The sequence below is a fragment of the Malus domestica genome, chromosome 05, assembly GCF_042453785.1.
Source record: "Malus domestica chromosome 05, GDT2T_hap1".
NCBI lineage: Eukaryota > Viridiplantae > Streptophyta > Magnoliopsida > Rosales > Rosaceae > Malus > Malus domestica.
The window spans coordinates 1025402-1045146 of record NC_091665.1 but is presented as its reverse complement, the minus strand read 5'-3'; the positions used below and the strand labels follow the sequence as shown (position 1 = coordinate 1045146).

General features: G+C 37.6%; 3 protein-coding genes across 4 annotated transcripts; all 3 read left to right on the top strand.

The window, feature by feature from the left end:
* The first annotated feature begins 9357 nt into the window (after nt 1-9357).
* LOC139196638 (secreted RxLR effector protein 161-like) lies at nt 9358-10071 on the top strand. Its single transcript, XM_070823017.1, has one exon. It carries the CDS (start codon nt 9358-9360, stop codon nt 10069-10071), a length of 714 nt encoding a protein of 237 aa, XP_070679118.1.
* A 2155-nt stretch (nt 10072-12226) lies between these two features.
* LOC139196311 (RING-H2 finger protein ATL7-like) lies at nt 12227-16267 on the top strand. Its single transcript, XM_070821999.1, has 4 exons — nt 12227-12808; nt 12888-12970; nt 14675-15096; nt 15611-16267. Exons 1-4 carry the CDS (start codon nt 12563-12565, stop codon nt 15631-15633), a joined length of 774 nt encoding a protein of 257 aa, XP_070678100.1. The 5' UTR covers nt 12227-12562; the 3' UTR covers nt 15634-16267.
* A 252-nt stretch (nt 16268-16519) lies between these two features.
* On the top strand, nt 16520-18760 carry LOC103429426 (phytolongin Phyl1.1-like). Of its 2 annotated transcripts, none has more exons than XM_008367575.4 (2): nt 16520-16832; nt 17501-18760. In XM_008367575.4, exons 1-2 carry the CDS (start codon nt 16807-16809, stop codon nt 18381-18383), a joined length of 909 nt encoding a protein of 302 aa, XP_008365797.1. In that variant the 5' UTR covers nt 16520-16806; the 3' UTR covers nt 18384-18760. The 2 variants fall into 2 exon arrangements, with proteins under 2 accessions (XP_008365797.1, XP_008365798.1); XM_008367576.4 differs by having other exon boundaries at nt 16523-16832; nt 17431-18760.
* The last annotated feature ends 985 nt before the right edge of the window (nt 18761-19745 follow it).

Sequence of the window (19745 nt, the reverse complement as noted above, 5' to 3'; positions counted from 1 at the left end):
ACTCGGGGAGGTTGTGTTAATTTAATTACGTGCTTTTCAATCCAATTAAAACATTTTCATTGAGCCATTAGAAATGAAAGACAATCATTCATTGTTAATTAGGGCATTGGACCCATTTAATCTTTAATCTCATGTCAAAACCCTCTTTTAGTTATGTCTCCTTACCAATAGTTAAAGAAACTCTAGTCTAGCACTAGAGGCAATCAACTAACTAAAAGAGATTAAGAAATAATAAGAATTACAAACCGATTTGTACAAATTCCTACAAATTACACATACTAAGAGGGAGAGATAGATTAATGTCAAACGTGACAAGGTCCAATAAAACAGTAATTAAAACACATTCCCAAGGTTCAAACAATTTGATTTTAGCGCCTTATCTCATAGCTCAATTATCATTTAGGGCATAAGTCCATAGTCACCCTTTTTAACTACTTAATCACATTAAATAATCAAAATGGAATGCAACATGAACATTTAGATTTAGTGAATATGGGCATAATGGTATTATGAGTTTAAACAACTAACAAAATTAAAATCAAATATTTTAACTTTCTAGTTAGTAGGAGCCTAAATGCAAATAAGAAAAAGTTAGGGGTCAAACCGTAAATACTCAAAAGTATAAAATATCAACTTTTTCCAAATTACAAAATAGCCCCACAAGTGGATAAATCCACTAGGGGAGGCCGGCCACATTAAGGGGAGATGGGAAGTCTCTTACACATTCTTACACAACATGCATTAATTCCACATTATGTAGAAAAAATTAAATTTTGCTTGTCACTTGGTTTTGCTTTGAAGACTTTAGTGAAAAGAGTGATGGAAATCCTCCTAGTCAAGTCTAGGGTTTTATAAATTTATGATATGGTTATGGATGGTATGAACATCATCCAAAACCACAAAACAATGCATCAAAACCAAATAAAACCATTTTCACCAAAAACCAACCATGAACAAAACCATGAACATATTTTCAAGATTTGTGTATTCTTGGTGATTTTTCAAACCCAAAAACAAAAGTGACAAGGTTTCTATTTTCTAGCTTTAAAAGGATGTGTGAGTGGTTTACAATAAAACACAAACACAACCCAAAAAACCACCCCAAAACCGTGCCCTCCCTTTGGTTCAAAAACCCAAATTTTGTTCATGACTTACTCTTCATTCATGCATACAAAACACCTTTTTACATGCATATCTTTTTCAACTCTTGATTTATATTTTTCAACCATTGAAAAACAAAAGATAAACATACTTTGAATGAAGAAATAATATGTCAAACTAGTTCTAAACTCAATTTTCATTCATGCATACAAAACACTTTTTGCATACATATCTTTCTCAACTTTTGACTAACATTTTTCAACTATTGAAAAACAAAAGATAAACATATTTTGAATGAAACAATAATCATGTCATACATAATATTAATACCCATATGCATAAAATCCAAAAGGACACATTATACATAAACCTTTGGCTCTGATACCACTTGAAGGGAAAATTATGAGTTTTACACATAGGGATTTCCAAATGACTATCATGCATATACAAATCAAATTTAATATACGAAAGCAGCGGAAGCATTTAACACAAATTATCAAAGCTATAGTCATGCAAATCCCCTTCAAGGTTCATAGGTTTATATATAATGCATCATAACATTTTAGAGAAGAACAAAGTGAAAGTTTAGTCTTATACCTCTTGATCTAGACTTGAGACTAATGATGGACCACCTCCAAGCCCTTTGCTCCTTGAACTCCTTGAGCCTAGCCTCCCTCCTTGCCTCCTCCACTTTGTTGGTAAGAGTGCTCCAAGGTTCTCCTTTAGTCTCCAAAGGAGAAGACCTCTAAAGATCCACACCCACTAGTGTAGTGAGATGGATGGAGGAATAACCAAAATGGTGAAAAATTGTTAGCTAAAACACCCTCAAGGTGGCCGGCCTTTTGTGGTTTTAGAGAGATGTTTCTTTTGCCTCTTTGTTGTTTTAAAACACACAAAAAACCCTTGGGAATAAATCTCTATAAAGTTCCTTATATAGACAAAAAGAAACCTAGTCAACAACTTGACTAAATATCTCTCCCAAACCCTTTAAGTGGCCGGCCCTTTAGTGTTTGGTTTGGGCTTTGGGCATTTATTATTTCAAGTCATCCTATGCTTGAATAAAAGCCCAATGGGTTTAGGCCCAATGGGCCCAATTAAACCCGAACGTTTCTTTAAGCCCAAAACGATCTTTATCGCTTTTATGATTTCTTTAGACTTTCTAAATTAATCACAACACTTAATTAATCCAATTAATTATTCATTCATCCATTAATTACTCACTACAATAGTGTGTCGGTGTACAATCATTTTAGGTTATAATTAGCAAGGCAGTGAGGTGATTGGCATCAATCCAATTGATTATATTTAATTCAATCACTTAGTGAATTAAAACTTCCTTTTAATTCACCTTCTTCTTTGATGACTACATTTAATCATCTAGAAGAACCCACAAGCTATGAGTGACATCTAACCATATGTCATAGCTACTCAAGCTAATGTAGAAGTTGTTCGGAGAACCTATTCAGTTGGAATTACAATGTAATTCGATCATTCTCTAAAACAATACTCTCAATCACATTACTAGGGTATGGATATATTATGTCAAACCCCTAATGTGATTATTCCTTCTTATATGATTCTATTGAGTCGTATAGGAACGCTTTCCTTCATTACGCTCGATACTTCGGCCGAAGATTCCCGAATCATATCTTAGAGTATTCTTCCTCTCTTATCGAGGATTAGAGATTCCTTGTTGCGCATACACTTGCCTTCATGACTAAGTGGCTTAACCCCAATTATGCCGTGGACATCCGCGAATGGGGTGACTTTGACACAATCAAAGATTAAGTACTTAGCCACAAGACAACGACGATGCCTCGGGTTAAAGGACTACTTACATTATTCCAACCATTAGAGTTACTTGCTTGACATGTGAGTAGACCTCCATGCAAGTACTCTCGTTCGATTGTGTTCAGTGAACTCATTCCCTTAATGAGCACCTACATACTTGTCTTAGTGTCACTACACAAATCGGATGAGACTTTCCATTCTTCCATTTGAAGCGGACACAATATGTACCGGTCTAAGCATTGTCAGTATCCCTCCGACAATTCAATGACCAGGAACCTTTTTGGACATAATGGTTATGTGAAGAAGGTCTCTGTAGTCTAACATCATTAGATTACTTCTTCAATCGATCCACTGTCCATGGATTCATTATTTAGGACATATATCGTTAATTGAGATAGTCCTAAATAGTATCTTTGCCATTTGATGTATAAGAGTCATCTATCACTTTGCCATTTGACTTTCAGGGCATATTTCCAATAATCAAAACATTTTAGGCTTTTTAGCCAAAATGATCTCTAAGATTTGCATTACATATCACTTTGGTCCCTAAGATTGAAAATCAATAGAAATTGTCTCTGAGATTGCCCACCATTCATTATTTTGATTCTTCTGTTAAAAACTTTGTTAAGTGTCCTTGAGCTTTTAGCCGAAAGTTTGGACAATTTTCAAAGTTTCGTGACTCAATCGTTTCTTAATTAAATTTGACCCTTAATATATCAAAAAGATAGGAAAGTGTAGAACAAGATTATATCTATTTGGAAGCCCAATGGTTGTTGAAGATGGTCAGAAAATAGCCTGAAAGGTGACTGGTCTGTGGGAAAATTGGAAAACTTGTCGGGAACTGGGTAAACTTTAAACGTTTATAACTTCTTCTATACTCAACGAAATCGAGTGATTCAAAAATGAAAATCATACTTCTCGACTAGACGAAGAGAATGGTACCTTTTTGGATGGCTAATTTGTCGTGGTTTGGCCGTAAAACGACTCGAAAGTGGCTAACTCGAGATCAAGACAACCACTTTCAAGTCGTTTTTCGGCCAAACCACGGCAATGTAGTGTTGAGAAATGTACCATTCTCTTCGTCTCGTCGACAATTATGATTTTCATTTTTGAATCACTCGATTTCGTTGAGTATTAAAGAAGTTATGAACATTTAAAGTTTACTCAGTTTCTGGCGAGTTTTCCAATTTTCCCGCAGACCAATCACCTTTCAGGCTATTTTCGAGCCATCTCCGGCAACCATTGGGCTTCCAAATAGGCATAATCTTGTTCAACACTTTCCTATCTTCATTTTGATTTATTAGGGGTCGAATTTGGTTAAGAAACGATTGCGTTACGAAGCTTTGAAAATTACCAAAACTTTCGGCCAAGAGCTCTGGGACACTTAATGGAGTTTTTAATGGAAATGACCAAAATAATGGATGGTGAACAATCTTAGGGACCATTTCTATTGATTTTCAATCTCAGAGACCAAAGTGATGTGTTATGCAAATCTCAAGGATCATTTTGGCTAAAAAGCCAACATTTCAGTAGCAATTAGTAGCACAATATGAATACAATAGTAAAATTATGTTAAATTGAATAAATATTATGTTTTAAATAAATTTCTAGTACAAGAGACAAATTCAGATTTCTAAATATAAAAAAAAAAACCCAAAATAGAATATGGATGATATTTTATTAAAAATCCAAAATTGTAGCAATAGTCTCTTAACTTTAACTTAATTGGAGCAATGGTCATTCAACTAAAAATTCATTACCATTGGTCCTGTTAGATCATCACCTAGGGGAGTGGATCCTCTATGCCTTATATGTGCATGCTCACCTCCTTTAGCACGAGGTCATTTGGGAGCTCACTAGCTTCAGGTTCTGTAGGAACTTCGAAGTTCAGCGAGAAAGGGGCCAGAGCATTCTCAGGATGGGTGACCTACTGGGAAGTTCTGCTCGCGTGAGTTCCCAGAAACAAAACTGTGAAGGCGTGGTCGGAGCCCAAAGTGGATAATATCGTGCTACAGCGGAGACGACCCTGAGATGTGGTGGAGCCTGGGGTTGGGCTGTGACAAGTCCCTCAACTCATCAAAACGTGTAGCCATGGTCCCTCAACTAAAAATCCATTACCATTGGTCCCTCAACTTTAATCCAACTCAAGAAATGGTTTTTCAACTTTAACCTATTTAAGCAATGGTCCCTCAATGATTTGGACATTCACAAAACTCATAAGCATATACCAAACTTGTATGATTTGTGTTAAGAGTTTTAGTTAAGTTTTAATTAAATAATGCTGACTAATTATGTAGAGACTTAGTCAAGCACAAGTCCTAGTTTGTAGGAGTCGTGGATGATGATGTTCACCACGATTAGGTTTGCTTCCGTTGCTTAGGGTTGAGATCTCCACGAAATCAGCCTGTGATCAGGGGAGAGAAGTTGTTATTTGTTTTCAGTATTTTCCCTTTAAAACTGTAATCTTCTTTCAACAAATTAATTAGAAGAACAATTCAATATTTTACGTAAGAGCATTGCTATGGTTCTTAAGTTTTGGTTATCAAAGCCAGTTTTTAAGGATCTCAGAAAGAAACACAAGTGAGAAAGTGAACTTGCAAAGCAAGAAACAATGTCAAGTGAGAAAGCAACTGAAAGCTTCGTGCAACCAGCCATTCCTAAGTTCGATGGTCATTACGACCTTTGGAGCATGTTAATGGAAAATTTCCTAAGGTCCAAAGAGTACTTTGACCTTGTGGAAGCGGGAATTGACATACCTGAAGATATCTTGACAACGACACAACAAAAGAAGGTTGATGAACTGAAACTGAAAGATTTAAGGGTAAAGAATTACCTATTCCAGGCGATTGATAGATCCATTCTTGAAACCATTCTCGAGAAGGATACCTCTCACCAAATATGGGAGTCAATGAAGAAAAAGTACCAAGGATCGAAAAAGGTGAAGTGAGCACAGCTTCAAGCCATAAGAAGAGACTTTAAGACTCTTCAAATGAAGAATGGAGAATCTGTGAATGAGTATATTGGAAAAGCTATGTCAATGGCTAACAAGATGAGAATCCATGGTCACAAGATTGAAGACAATGAAGTCATGGAGAAAATCTTAAGATCAATGGCTCCTAAGTTCGACTACGTGGTATGCTCAATTGAGGAGTCAAATGACATAGAGGATATCTCAATTGATGAGCTACAAAGCTCCTTGTTTGTTCATGAGCAAAAGCTCAACCGTGGAGGCTCCCAAGAGCAAGCTTTTAAGGTTTCCACCTTCACTGAATCTTCAAGTTCAAGAGGAGGAAAATGACGTGGAAGAGGTGGATGTGGTCGTGGAAGAGGAGGTCGAGGAAATCGAGATGGTTGAAGGTTTGGGAATAGAGATGATAGCAAATCATCTTATGTTTCCAAGAAAGAAGATGATCGTCAAGGCAAAGGCAAAGAGCAGTTTGACAAATCACAAGTTGAATGTTACAGATGTGGTAACTATGGGCACTACATAAATGAGTGCTACACCAAGCTTCTTAAGGAGAAGGGAGAGAAGTCAAATTTTATTGAGAAAAATGAGGAAGAAACACCGTTGATGGCATTTCATGTTATGAAGAACTTTGACCAGGAGACTTGGTATGTGGACATTGGTTGCAGCAATCACATGAGTGGGTGTAAACATCCTTTGTTAATTTGGATGAAAGCTTTCATACAATTGTAAGCTTTGGAGACAAGTCAACAGTGAACGTGATGGGAAAATGAGAGATTCAAATCAAGACCAAAAATGATCTCTTTGAGACAATTTCAAATGTCTTTTTCATTCCTAATTTGAAAACAAACCTTCTAAGTGTTGGACAACTTCAAGATAAAGGGTATAAGATCACTATATTTCAAGGAGAATGTGAAATATATGATCCAAGGAGAGGCTCTATCGCTGTGGTGAAGATATCACCAAACAGGTTGTTCTCGTTGAAGCTTAATAGTGTAAACACCTGTATGGTTGCAAAGGAAAATGATGAAACATGGTTGTGGCATCACATGTTTAGTCACTTGCACTTCAATGGACTAAGAACACTCTATCAGAAAAAGATGGTGACTAGTTTGCCCAAAATCACAAACCAAACTAAGGTCTGTGAGAAGTGTGTCATAACAAAACAACTAAGAGAAACACTTCCAAGTGGGAAAGCAACAAGGGCTCACTCAGTTTTGGAATTGGTTCACTCGGACCTATGTGGACCAATCAATCCACGTTCAAATGGAAGGAAGAGGTATTTTATCTTGTTTATTGATGATTTCAATAGAAAAACATGGGTGTATTTCTTGCATGAGAAATAAGAGGCATTTGATACATTCAAGAGCTTCAAGGCTCTTGTCGAGAATGAATCTGAGAAGAAAATCAAGTGCTTGCGTACTGACCGTGGATGAGAGTTTTGTTCGAAAGAATTTGAAGCCTTGTGTGATGAAAGTAGAATGAAAATGCAGCTTACTATAGCCTACACGCTGCAACTAAATGGGGTCTCGAAGAGGAAAAATAGAACCATACTCAACATGGTTCGAACCTTGCTAGCAAAAGGAGAAGTTCCAAAACAGTTTTGGGCTGAATCAGTTCTTTGGGCAGTTCATGTTCTTAATAGAAGTCCCACATTTTCTGTTAAAAACATGACACCCCAAGAGGCTTGGAATGGGAGAAAGCCATCTGCAGAGCATTTCAAGGTGTTTGGGTGCATAGCATATGCACACATTCCTAATGAGAAAAGGAAGAAATTGGACAACAAAGGTGAAAAGTGTGTGTTTCTTGGTGTAAGTGATGTATCCAAAGCTTACAGGTTATACAATCTTGAAACTAAGAAGATCATTATTAGTCGAGATGTGGTGTTTGATGAGAATGCAAAATGAAGTTGTTCTACAAACAAAACAACCATGCAACATATACAAGTTGATGATGAATTTGATGGTGAAAACACCATGGCTCAAACCTCACCTCAAATTGAAGAAGTACCACTACAAGTTGAAGAAAAGAGATACAATATAAGGGGTGAATGTTCGAGAAAGAGGCCAGCTTGGATGATGGATTACGATACAAGCTACACAAGCTCAGATGATGACAATGCTCATTTTGCACTGTTTGTAGACAGTGATCCAATCACTATTGAAGAGGCTTCAAAGGAAGTGAAGTGGAAATATGCGATGGAAAGTGAAATAAGGTTCATTGAAAGGAACAATATATGGGAGCTGACACATTTGCCTAAGGGACACAAAGCTATTGGTGTCAAATGGGTCTTCAGAACCAAAGTCAATGAGAAGTCTCATGTTGATCACCATTTCGATGAGTAGCTCGCTCTTCAACAGGAATACCCATGTCGAGGGCAAATGACCCTCCGTGTTGGGGGGGCACCCAGTTGATGGTTGACTTCCACATGGGTGATGAGCTCGTGTGTTTAATATACCTAGCCTCGTGGAGCATCTCGAAGACCTTCTCATATTGCTCTTAGAGGATCTCATTCTTCATCGCTATCTTATTGTTCTGAGCTTCCAGCTTATCGACTTTAGCCTGAAGGGCAAACTTCTTTTGTTCTTTCTTTCGTTGCTTCACACTAGGTGCAAGAGGGGTGTCATTCTGTGTGTTGTGGCTTCCTTCGCTCCCCATGTTGGAAAGGGATGCCTGATCAAAAGAAAGTGTACGAATGGTGGAAACCACCTTAACAAAGCTGAAAATAGTGGGAATAAGTGTCGTTCTCACAGACGGCGCCAAATGTTGATGCATAAAATTAGTGGGGACTTTGGTACAACATAAAGTGTTAAGTTTGTGACCTTTGCTAGATTGCTCTGGTCACTAGTATGGATAAGTATGTAAATGGATAGAGACAGGGAAGCAAACACAAGATGTACGTGGTTCACCCAGATTGGCTACGTCCACGGAGTAGAGAAGTTCTCATTAATTGTGAAGAGTTTACACAAGTACATTGGTTCAAGCTCTCCTTTAGTGAGTACTAGTGAATGATTTAGTACAAATGACATTAGGAAATATTGTGAGAGAATGATCTCTATTTATAGAATAGAGTTTCTAGTTTCATTCTGACATTGACACGTGTCGTATTGTGATTGGCTTCTGATGTTAACACGTGTCGTGCTATGATTGGCTTCTGATGTCGACATGTGTCCCGCTGTGATTGGCCTTTTGGTTGGAGGGAAACTCTTCTGGGTCCTTGACGGTATAACGTTGACCGGTGCTCAGTAGTTTCAGGATTGGTCAAATATGGTACAAACATATGTAAAATGTTAATTCTTTGCTTATATTTCAATGATTTGATATATACTGGTAACAATGTTGAGATGATGGAAGAGTTCAAGAAGTCTATGATGGAGGAATTCGAGATGACTGATCTCGGGCTTATGAGTTATTTTGTGGGAGTTGAAGTCATTCAAAAGGCTGATGGGAATTTTATTTGTCAGAAGAAATATGCATAGGAAATCTTTTAGAAGTTTAAAATGGCTGATTGTAAAGAGATTGGAACACCATTAGAGCCTGGATTGAAGTTATGTAAAGATATCAATGGAGTAGCAATGGATAATTCATTCTACAAGCAACTCGTGGGAAGTCTTATGTATTTGACTTTCACACGACCTGATTTAATGTATGGTGTAAGTGTCATCAGCAGGTACATGGAGAGACCAACTGAAATGCATTTGAATGCAGCAAAACGAATTCTGAGATATGTAAAGGGAACAATTGATTATGGAGTGTTCTACAATAGTCAAGGAGGTTCATATTTTGTTGGCTTCACTGACAGTGACTACGCTGGGGACATTGATGATAGGAAGAGTACTTCAGGACATGTTTTCATGCTAAATTATGGAGCAATTACATTGTCCTCAAAGAAGCAGCAAATTGTGACCCTATCCACTACTGAGGCTGAGTTTGTGGCAACTGCCTCATGTGTATGTCAAGTTATTTGGCTGAGAATGATGCTAGAAGCACTTGGTGACAAGCAAGAGGGTTCAACAATCATTTTCTGTGATAACATTTATGCCATAAAGTTATCAAGAAATCCTGTAATGCATGGAAGAGGTAAGCACATTGATGTTCGCTTTCATTTTTTGAGAAATCTGTGCAATGATGGTATAGTTGAGCTCGAGGATTGCAAGAGTGTAAATCAATTGGCTGATATACTCACAAAGTCACTCTCATTTTCGAGAAATTGAAGAAGCTACTTGGAGTGCATTCACTCAAACATCTTGAGAAGGAGTGGGTTGAAAACCTGGCAGGATATGTGATGGTTGAAGAAGCTGATGAAGATTTCGTGATGGTGTCTAAACCCTAAACAGTTTTTCAGTAGAAATTAGTTTAAGAGAGGGTGTTAAGAGTTTTAGTTAAGTTTTAATTAAGTTTTTTAATTAAATAATGCTGACTAATTATGCAGAGACTTAGTCAAGCACAAGTCCTAGTTTGTAGAAGTTGTGCCACGATTAGGTTTGCTTGGTTTGCTTAGGGTTGAGATCTCCACGAAATCAGCATGTGATCGTGGGAGAGAAGTTATTTGTTTTCAGTATTTTCCCTTTAAAATTGTAATCTTCCTTCAACAAATTAATGAGAATAACAGTTCAATATTTTATGTGAGTTTTCATACTTAAGAGCATTGCTAGGGTTCTTAAGTTCTGGTTATCAAAACCAATAATTTGGACATAAATCTCTACTAATTAATGAAATCCTCTTTGTCAACCAAAAGAGGGTGAAAAGACAAATTAGTCCTTTATCACAAAAAAAAAAAATATGATGGGCAATAATGTAATTTCACAAGTTCAAATTTTACTGTTTTTTATTGAAGCCTCATCTATAGGTGATGTTAAAATACCTCCACTATTAAAAAAAAAAATACCAAAAACAGAAACGTCCCACTCCTCCTATGTTCTCTCTCTCCCTCTCTCCCCTCTCATTCTCATTTTCTAAAAAAATGTGTTCATACACAAAAAGTGTGTAAGCAAATGCTAATCTAAATTAATTAAACTAAGCAAATCAAATCAAATGAAATAGATGTCACTTAATACTAGGGTCTAGTAGTATTTCTCATTACTTATAAGTGAGAGGTCTTAAGTTCGATTCTCGCAAAAAACAAATTCGAATCACATTATTATGGCTCACTCATTGTGAGGCTTAGGATTGGTTTGGTATTGCTGTGCTTTGAAAAAAGGTTGCTGTGAGAATAAGCGGCTGTGCTATGAGAATAAGCGGCTGTGAAATAAATCAGCAGAGTGTTTAGTAAACTTTTTTGTAAAAGTGTTTTTGGAAAAAAAAGCAGTCTGATAGTGGGTCTTTTCATTAAAGGAGCACTGTAGCTCCGTGTGATTTGAAAAAAAGCCAGTTTTCCAAAGCTGCAAATAGCAGCTTCAGTTTTTTCCTTTGATTTCAGCTTATTCTCACAGCAGCTTCCAAAATAAGTCTTTTTTTTTTCAGTTTACCAAACACCTAAAACTCTCACAGCTTTTTTTCATGGGTGTTTTTTTTTTAAGCACCTCACTCTCAAACCGCCCCTTAGTCCACTCCCCTACCATAATATTGCTTGTTAAAAAAAAAAAATCAAATCAAGTAGGTGAGATATAGATGAAAGAATAAATGGTAAGTTTTATTTTTAAGTCATTCAATTGTTTTTCTTTTTCATAAAATATTTAATTAAATGCATAGGCAATTATGGATAGTTAAATTGACACATGACAATGACATGAAGGGGGTGATAATGATCACCTTGGGTTAGGTAAAGGGAGAGAATCCTAGTCCATCAAAACTGATGAACACTCAAGTATGCCAATTGCCCACCTATTGGATGGGCTTAACTCCCATGGACCAAGTAGTTGGGGTAAAATGGCTTGAGGCTTTGCTTGAGGTGATCTAACGATATGTTGGCATTAGACACGTTTTATTTTATTTTGCGTTGGGTGCATGGCCTGCACTTGTGATTAGGGGAGAGTGACTGACCAAAAAGTGTCTGCGGGGCTTGGCATTGCAGGCCACATTAATCTGTCTTTCATGTGGGCCGTTGGATTTCTTAGATTTGATGGTCCTTGTTAATCTATCTTTTTTAATTTAGAAAAAAAATGTAAAAAAGGGTTGAGCCCACGTGGCACAACCTGGGGTGTTGGGTTGCAAAAACTTATAATCCAACGGTCTATGTTATTCATTTAGAAAAAAATTAAAAACAAAGCACAGAAAAATGAGAAAATATCTAAACTTAGGAGAGTTTGAAATTATACATGATATTAATTTTTCTCAATTTTTTTTTAATGCCAATGGTTCGGACAATTCATTTCCAGTGTAAAAATACTTTTAAACTGCCAATTGCATGATAACCCGAGCAATTACCGCCCTTAAGTTTGATACGCTCTTTGTGTCTTGAATATTTTTGAGTTTTGACCGTCATCGTATCGTATCCGTAGATGAGATCTGCCAGCCTACCTGCCTCTTCACTTCCTACTTGTCACTTCCCACTTGCCTGCCCTTCCTTCTTTGCTTCTTTCTCTCTGAATCTGTAGACTGTCTGTGTACACTTCCATTAGACAAATCTTCTCTCTTCTGGGTTTTGGGTTTTGTCCAAATTAAACTTCTACTTGTCCAGTTATCATAAGTATTAGCCATTTCTCAAGATATTAGTAATAATCAGATTCGATTCGATTAGATTAAATTTGTAGTGAAGAAGGAAGGATGTGTTATAATCATGTATATCCGAGGTCGTCTTCTGCTAATTCAGAATCTTGTAACAACAGTAAGTCATCATCATCAAGGGAGGAAAGTTGGTTCAAGATGTACCAATTCTTGGTGTTTTGCATCCCCATCTTGTTCACTTTCATCCTCCTTTTCGTCTTCTACTTGTTCTATATTCGCCCTCGACGCCTCAGTTGGTCCTCCCTCCGAACGACAACATCTCTTCCGCCTCCGGGGAATCACACTGTAAGTGTTACCTCATTCTTTCATTCATTCTTCCATTTATATATGTTTCTTAAATTGGCTTCCTGCCTGCAACTGTCAGGTTGAGTTGGGGTTGAAGAAAGAGCTCAGGGAGATGCTGCCCATTATTGTATATAAGGAGAGCTTCTCCGTCAGAGATACACAGTGAGTGGGGTTTCTTTTTCTTTCCTTAATTCTTAGTTAATATTGCCTTTTTTTTTAATTTTTTGTTTTTATTATTTAACTTTGAGGAATGGGAATTCAATCGATTGTTTCAGTATCCTGGAAACATGGAATCAATCAATGGAATTATCATTTGAATGATACGGTAACTGAATTGTGGGCCAAGGTGATAAGAAAATTATCAGCTTGGCTTTCAACATGATATCTTCAGTAAAAGCAATATAGACGATGAGTTCTAATATGATTAGAATTTGAAATTGACAGAAATGCTTTTCATTGAACATGGTAAAAGCAATATAGATGAGGTCAAGTTTGGTATTTTAAGTACAGTTTTTGGTGCGGGGATAATAGAAAGTTATAGCTTGCGTATCGGTTCATCCTTCTTGACATATGCTATGTTTGGTAGTCGCCAAAAAGGAATATCATTGATTCATAGTGTAAATATCATTCTTCAAGCCTGGAAGAACTTTACCGAAGCAAAGGGTCCATATTTGGATGTTTCCTGATGAGCATTAACAATTTGTCTTGTGTAATACAATAAAGAATCATATGGAGCTACTTATTTTTATATTTTCTGATCTTTTAGTTTTCAGTTGATTATAACATTTTAAAAGCTACTGTTTTTACATTTCATTGATTTCAATATGATAGCAATGAGTTATTGACATTTTTTCGTGTGTGGAGATTTGACTCCAGTAGTGAGATCACTGGTCATTATGTTGTTCTAAGTAATCTCATATTATGCCACAGAAAGAGACAAGAGTGATATAGTAAGTTGACAAGATGACTATCCACAAATTAGTCTTCAGAATTCCTAAGGATAATAATGCGAATCTTTCCAGATCCATGTACCAATTAGCCTATAAAAGGGGCTACTTTGTAAGCTTTTAAATGTTAGAGAACAGAAATTCTAGGTTTCCTGCTTGTGTGTGAAGCACAACAACCTTGGAGTGATTCCAAGGCATCTTCCGCGTCAAGTTGAAGGCCCATGTGATGCCGGAATTTTTCTAACTTCTCTATTGGAGTGATTCAATACACCTTTGGTGTGATGCCACAGGCCTGAGTGAGTTCTATTCTATTTATCTATCCCTTCTTATTGTCCTACATCACAAGAGTTGTGAAACAATGAGTGTATGTACTTCATACAACAAAAACCAAGCCTTATCCCACCAAGTGGGATCGGCTGTATGAAAATCCGTAAGAAGGAATATTAAAACAGACAAGGCTATAGGAATGACTTATGTGAATGATTGTTTGTGCAAAATCAAATTGTTTGAGGCATAGGCTTTAGTTTCCAAATAAGTATGATTTAATTTCTCTGAATCATTTTCCTTTGATGCAATTATACCAACCACACAACCCCTCACTCCTACCTTGATTTCTCATCGGTACTGAAACTTGATGATAAGGAATTATATTTTCAGGATATTACTATAAAACAAAACAAAATAGGAAAGTAACGGTGATGGTGACATCTTGTGGTTGTTTAGACTTTGGAATAATTTATCATATTTAAACTAGAACGCTTATTGTCCATAATTTTATATTTAGCATGATGTGTTTGCAGTGGTTTACAATAGCTTCAAATTTACTTCCAGTATAGTGTGCTATTTTTAGATGAAAATAGTGCCTTCAAATCTTAAGCTTTCTCTCAACAAATGAGGCACCTTTTGTATTTTTTTGCAGATGCTCAGTATGCCTGGGTGACTATGTAGCGGAGGATAGACTTCAACAGATACCATCCTGTGGCCATACATTTCACATTGATTGCATTGACAGCTGGCTTTCTACCCACAGCACTTGTCCACTCTGCCGCTCATCCCTCCTTTCTGCCCATAAATATCAAAATGAATCGCCTGATGTACCAGTGGAACCGAGTCATGAATCTTCTGTTGCAGTGAATAATAGTCTAACATCTCTTCTTCAGATGCCTCAGGCTTGTGAAGAAACAAAAGCTACAGAGTTTTCTGGGTTGAGGAATGGAGAACCAACAAGCGCCCAAAACAGTTCCAAAGAAGATGCAAGTTCTGAGTGGGTTGATTGCAAGAGAGGATTGAGGGATGCAGGAAATGCAACTCAAGTGCATCAGCATACTGGTGGATCATCTGGTAATTTGTGATTTGCTGAAGATTAGCTTAACTGATTTTCTTTTTCCTGCCTTCTTGCCCCCCTTTTCAGAACAGTTTGCTTAAAAATGGTTTTTCTGTTATTATTTAAATGCAATTAGCATAATTTGATTATTACATTTCCACTGAACGTCATATGGTGATGCACATTGTGCCTTTTTCTTATTTTTTGTCTTTAACTTTAAGATTATGAGACACAACTTCTTGTACTAACTCTCATTTGTGAATATGTTTAACAAATGCCTCTCATTTGCACTAGCAAGTAGTACAGAAAGTAATAAAGTAATTAATCCGTTGTATCTCCCAAGTCATCGGCCTCCACTGCTGATTGTTTGTCTGGGTAGATTGCCAGATAATAAAATCTGGTTTTAGTCATTTCCCAAACCACTTGTCAGGAAGATTGTCCAAATTGTCTCCTTCCCTGCCAATATACTAATTTTATTCCATATGATAAATTTTCAGCTAATGACATCTGGTTGTCTGTCTATCCATGCAGATGGACTTGATTTGAGGCATTAGAGCTGGTGGTACCATCAAGAATTCAATTGCTGCAGTCTGCATACTAGTATCCAAGTGAGATGCGGCGGTTAGTATAAAAGCTTCCAAACATGCCATATGTTGAGAGAATATTTGGCCATATGCTTCTGTATATAGAAGCCAAGAAGCAGCTAAAGTAAAACAAACGAGAAGATGTTTCTTTTGATGTTGAGGTCCTAGACCTCCGCATCAGCAAGGGGGGAGGTACCAAGAACAACTGATGAATGCAGGAACAAACAAAGTATATCGATGCTTTCAGATGGGAAACCACATCTTCGTTGCAGAGTTTCCAAATTGATCTGGCATTGGTCTTGCTTGGGTGGGAACGTAGTTAACAATTTTGGTTTGGTTGTAGGCAAGTTTATCCCCGTGCCCAAGAACACTGTGAGCGGCTACGATTCTCATTTGCTGAATGAATAGATAAGCGACATCCACTGTTATGTGATTGTCAATGGATTGGCGTATGAGAATTAAGACGTGATTTGAACAAGGGTTTAGTGTGCACTGAGAGCGAGCATTGTATGGTATTTTGCAAGGATTACGTAGTCTCACTAATTGAGAATATTGTCTTATTTAAATCTTCCAATCGACAATCAGAAGATATATGTTCCTCTCAGACTCATGAGCATTAAGCATAGAAGCATGGATTAGATTAGACACCCAAATAAGACCATTTAAATCTTCCAAAAAAAAACACAATTTCATCTCAATTTGTAATTACAAAATGCTAATATGGTCATTCCGTTTCTTTTGTCCTTAAATCATGAAAATTATTTTTACGAAGAATAGCGAAAATCAAACAAAAAAAGCAGCGGATATACTGAGTGTGAAAGACTAGTATTTATCATGTCATTTTCAATTCATAGTTACGCGTCCGTATTGTAACATGTATTTGTGATGGTAAGAAGACCCAAGCAAAGTCGCCAAACCCAAAGCAAGACAAGTCAAAATGTCAACCGGAAAGAACGCGTAGCGTACTACTTGACTTCACTTCTTGTTTAACTCGCATCGCATCTTATAATCCTCTCAGTTTGAACTTTGGAGTTTGGAGTCTGGAGTTTGGCGTTTGAAGTTTGAGCAGCAGCAGCAGCAGCAGCAGCAGCAGCAGCAGGCACCAGGTGTCTGTCTCGTCGGTCAGTCGTCACGTGTCACCGTATGCTCAAGGCTTGCCTTTTTCGGAGGTAAATCTGAATCTGTGTGTTGTTAGAACCTTTTTTGGATCTGTTTGGTTGGTCGATGAGAAATCTGTGTCTAATCTTGTAAACTCACACCGCCCTGTATTTGTACTATTTCTCCGTACCAATTAGCAAACACTCATTGACTGCCATCTTGCTATTTTGTTCTCAACCAATAACCAATTTGAATTTACCTTACTCTCATTGAATTTACTTAATTTGGGGTTTAGACTTGTGGAAAACCCCAAACTTGATGTCTTTGTTTAATTTGAAACCTTCCTTCCAATGTCCTGAGTGCTCTCCGTTCCTTGTAATCACGGATTAGGATTAGTACCTTCAGAGACTAGTTTCTCATCTTGCTCCTGAGAGTCGGACAAGCCTACAACGCCGACGTCAACTACTTAGCTGAACAACCACCCTTGTTGCTTTTTTCTGGATATGCTTTTGATTCTGTAGCGCATGTGTTGTTTGCATTTCATTTGGTCCTGCTTTTTTGATGACGAAAATAGCTTATGGTCTTCGGATCCTTGAGTTTGACTTCAACATAAAATCATATCCGGAACCCTTTAAGGAATCCAATTTTCAAATCATCGTCTGACACTAGGTAAAATGAATGAAAGACCAAGGCGGTTTTGGTGATGCTGAGCATGAGCTTCTACTGTAATTGCTTGCAGACTACAAGTGGAATTGCGTATTAACTCTAACGGTGTACTAGTGATGGGTTCCGTTCAAAATACAGTTTACTACTGTTGTGTGTCAAGGGGTAACCGGATCCTCTACGTGCATAGTAGCGGAGATGGTGAAATTGACAACTTGGCTTCTTTGTGTTTGGAAAAGACTCCTCCTTTTCATAGGTGGTATTTTGAGACGGTTGGTAAAAGGACTTATGGTTTCTTAATTGAAGATGCCTATGTTTATTTCACAATTGTTGATGATAGTTTGGGGAATACCGGGGTTCTTCAGTTTTTAGAGCATTTGAGAGACGAATTCAAGAAGGTATCCAGGAAGGGTTCAAGGGGAAGTTTGTCGAGTGTTATGAGTTCTGTTGGCATACAAGAACAGCTAGTTCCTGTTATCCACCGCTTGATCACCTCCTTGGAGAACGTTTCTCACGGTGGTAGCAATTGGACAGCTGAAGCTTCTCCATCACTTCATGCTGGTCTTTCTCCATCACCAAGTAGTGCCAATGGTCAAATTGAAGTTGCCAATTCTACAAAAGCCCCTCTCTTGGGGAAGTCCAGCAAGCAAGACAAGAAGAAGGCTAAAGAGCATGTGATTGCAATGAGAGACATCGAGTTGGAGGAACATAGGAAATCTACGGATAGAGGAGTCAGTATTGACTCAGCTAATTCGGGTTCCAATAACCAAGCTGGAGCAGGTTCTTCAATTGCATTACAAAAGGATTTGGGATCAATGAGGATTAGGTCAGGTTCTCAAAGCATTCGAAAGAAGTGGTGCCGCCAAGTGCGAATTGTCCTTGCCGTTGATGCAGCTGTTTGTGTTATACTGTTTGTGATTTGGTTATGGATTTGTCATGGTATCGAGTGCATCCGTTGAATATGTTGTGATCGGTGTCTAAAGTGGAGCTTGAGATCGTGACTGGAGAGGTGGAAAATCATGTCATCAAGAAACAGTTGTCGCAGAGAAGTCTACGGGAGTCGCATGTTAACCTTCTGAATGATGTTTCTGCATCTATTTGATTTGAAGGTACAGATGGTGGAGGAATTTGTTATATAGTTGGTTCTACAGTTTCTTTGCTTCTTGTGCATATGCAGATTTAGAAAATTATAAACTTGTGAGTCAGTAGGGAGCGTTTGGATGCCTTTATGCAATTTCATAATATTCTCTTGTAGTTGCTGCTGGGATTTTTGGTAGTGCTTTGTGTATCGTATCATCATCATCATCATGCAATGATTGAAGCATTCTGTTGGAAAGTCGTTTGCTTAACCTTTTTCTTGTTTAATATTTGTTCATTTTAAAACCATCTATGTTTCCTATTTCTTGGTTTCTTCCTTGACCCAACCTTGGGGGAAGAATGGATGGCTTCCAAGTAACAAGGCAAATACTTATAATCTTTGCATTCCGACCATTGCATTAACCGGTCATGTTCCTCGCCCGGAGAAGGGAGGCTGGCATGCCCAACCCTTCGAGCAAACCGTTTCAAAGGGAACATTTGCTTGAAATAATGATGACGCGGCATCGATAATATTACAAATAAATTAAAAAGAGATGTTAGGGCATCAGATTTTTTACAACATATTTCAATGGAGAGGAATGTGAAGTAACATGAACCCATCAAACCATGAATTGAATATTTTAGATAAGAGCCGAGCCGGGTCGATCCGATCCGATCCAGTTCAGTCCAGTCTGCTGACGAAATTGAAACATAAAAGCCTGTTCAAATGTTCTGACGGCATTGTTTTTCATTTAATATCAAGAAAACGTAGAGACATCCCCTGCAACCCCAGACTTAAGTTTCAGTGTAGGATTGAACCAAAAAACCATTCAGGAAAACCTGCTTATATGTCCAATCCAAAGCCAGAAGGGGTATCTTGAAAGAAATAGTCTTCTAAAAACTCCTAAAAGGACACTTAAAAAGTCAATAAGAAAAAGAAAAACTACACGAGGTGGCATTATGTGTGTGTTGGGGAACTGGGGCCTTGATTTAAGGCCTTGCATTGCACAAAATGAACTCCTTGGACTCTCCACCCATTGCCGTTTGGTTTTAGGTTGGATTGCTTAACTTTCACAAGAAACGATATCAGCCTATCAGCTAATCCATCCATGTGCTAAGACCAGTTTGGTCACATTACATCACTCAATCCACGTGTTTTGCTCAATAAAACCACTTGTGAAGGGATGCGTCGGTAATATGAATCAACATTGCGTTGTAAAGCGTTACATCAACCTTAACAAGTT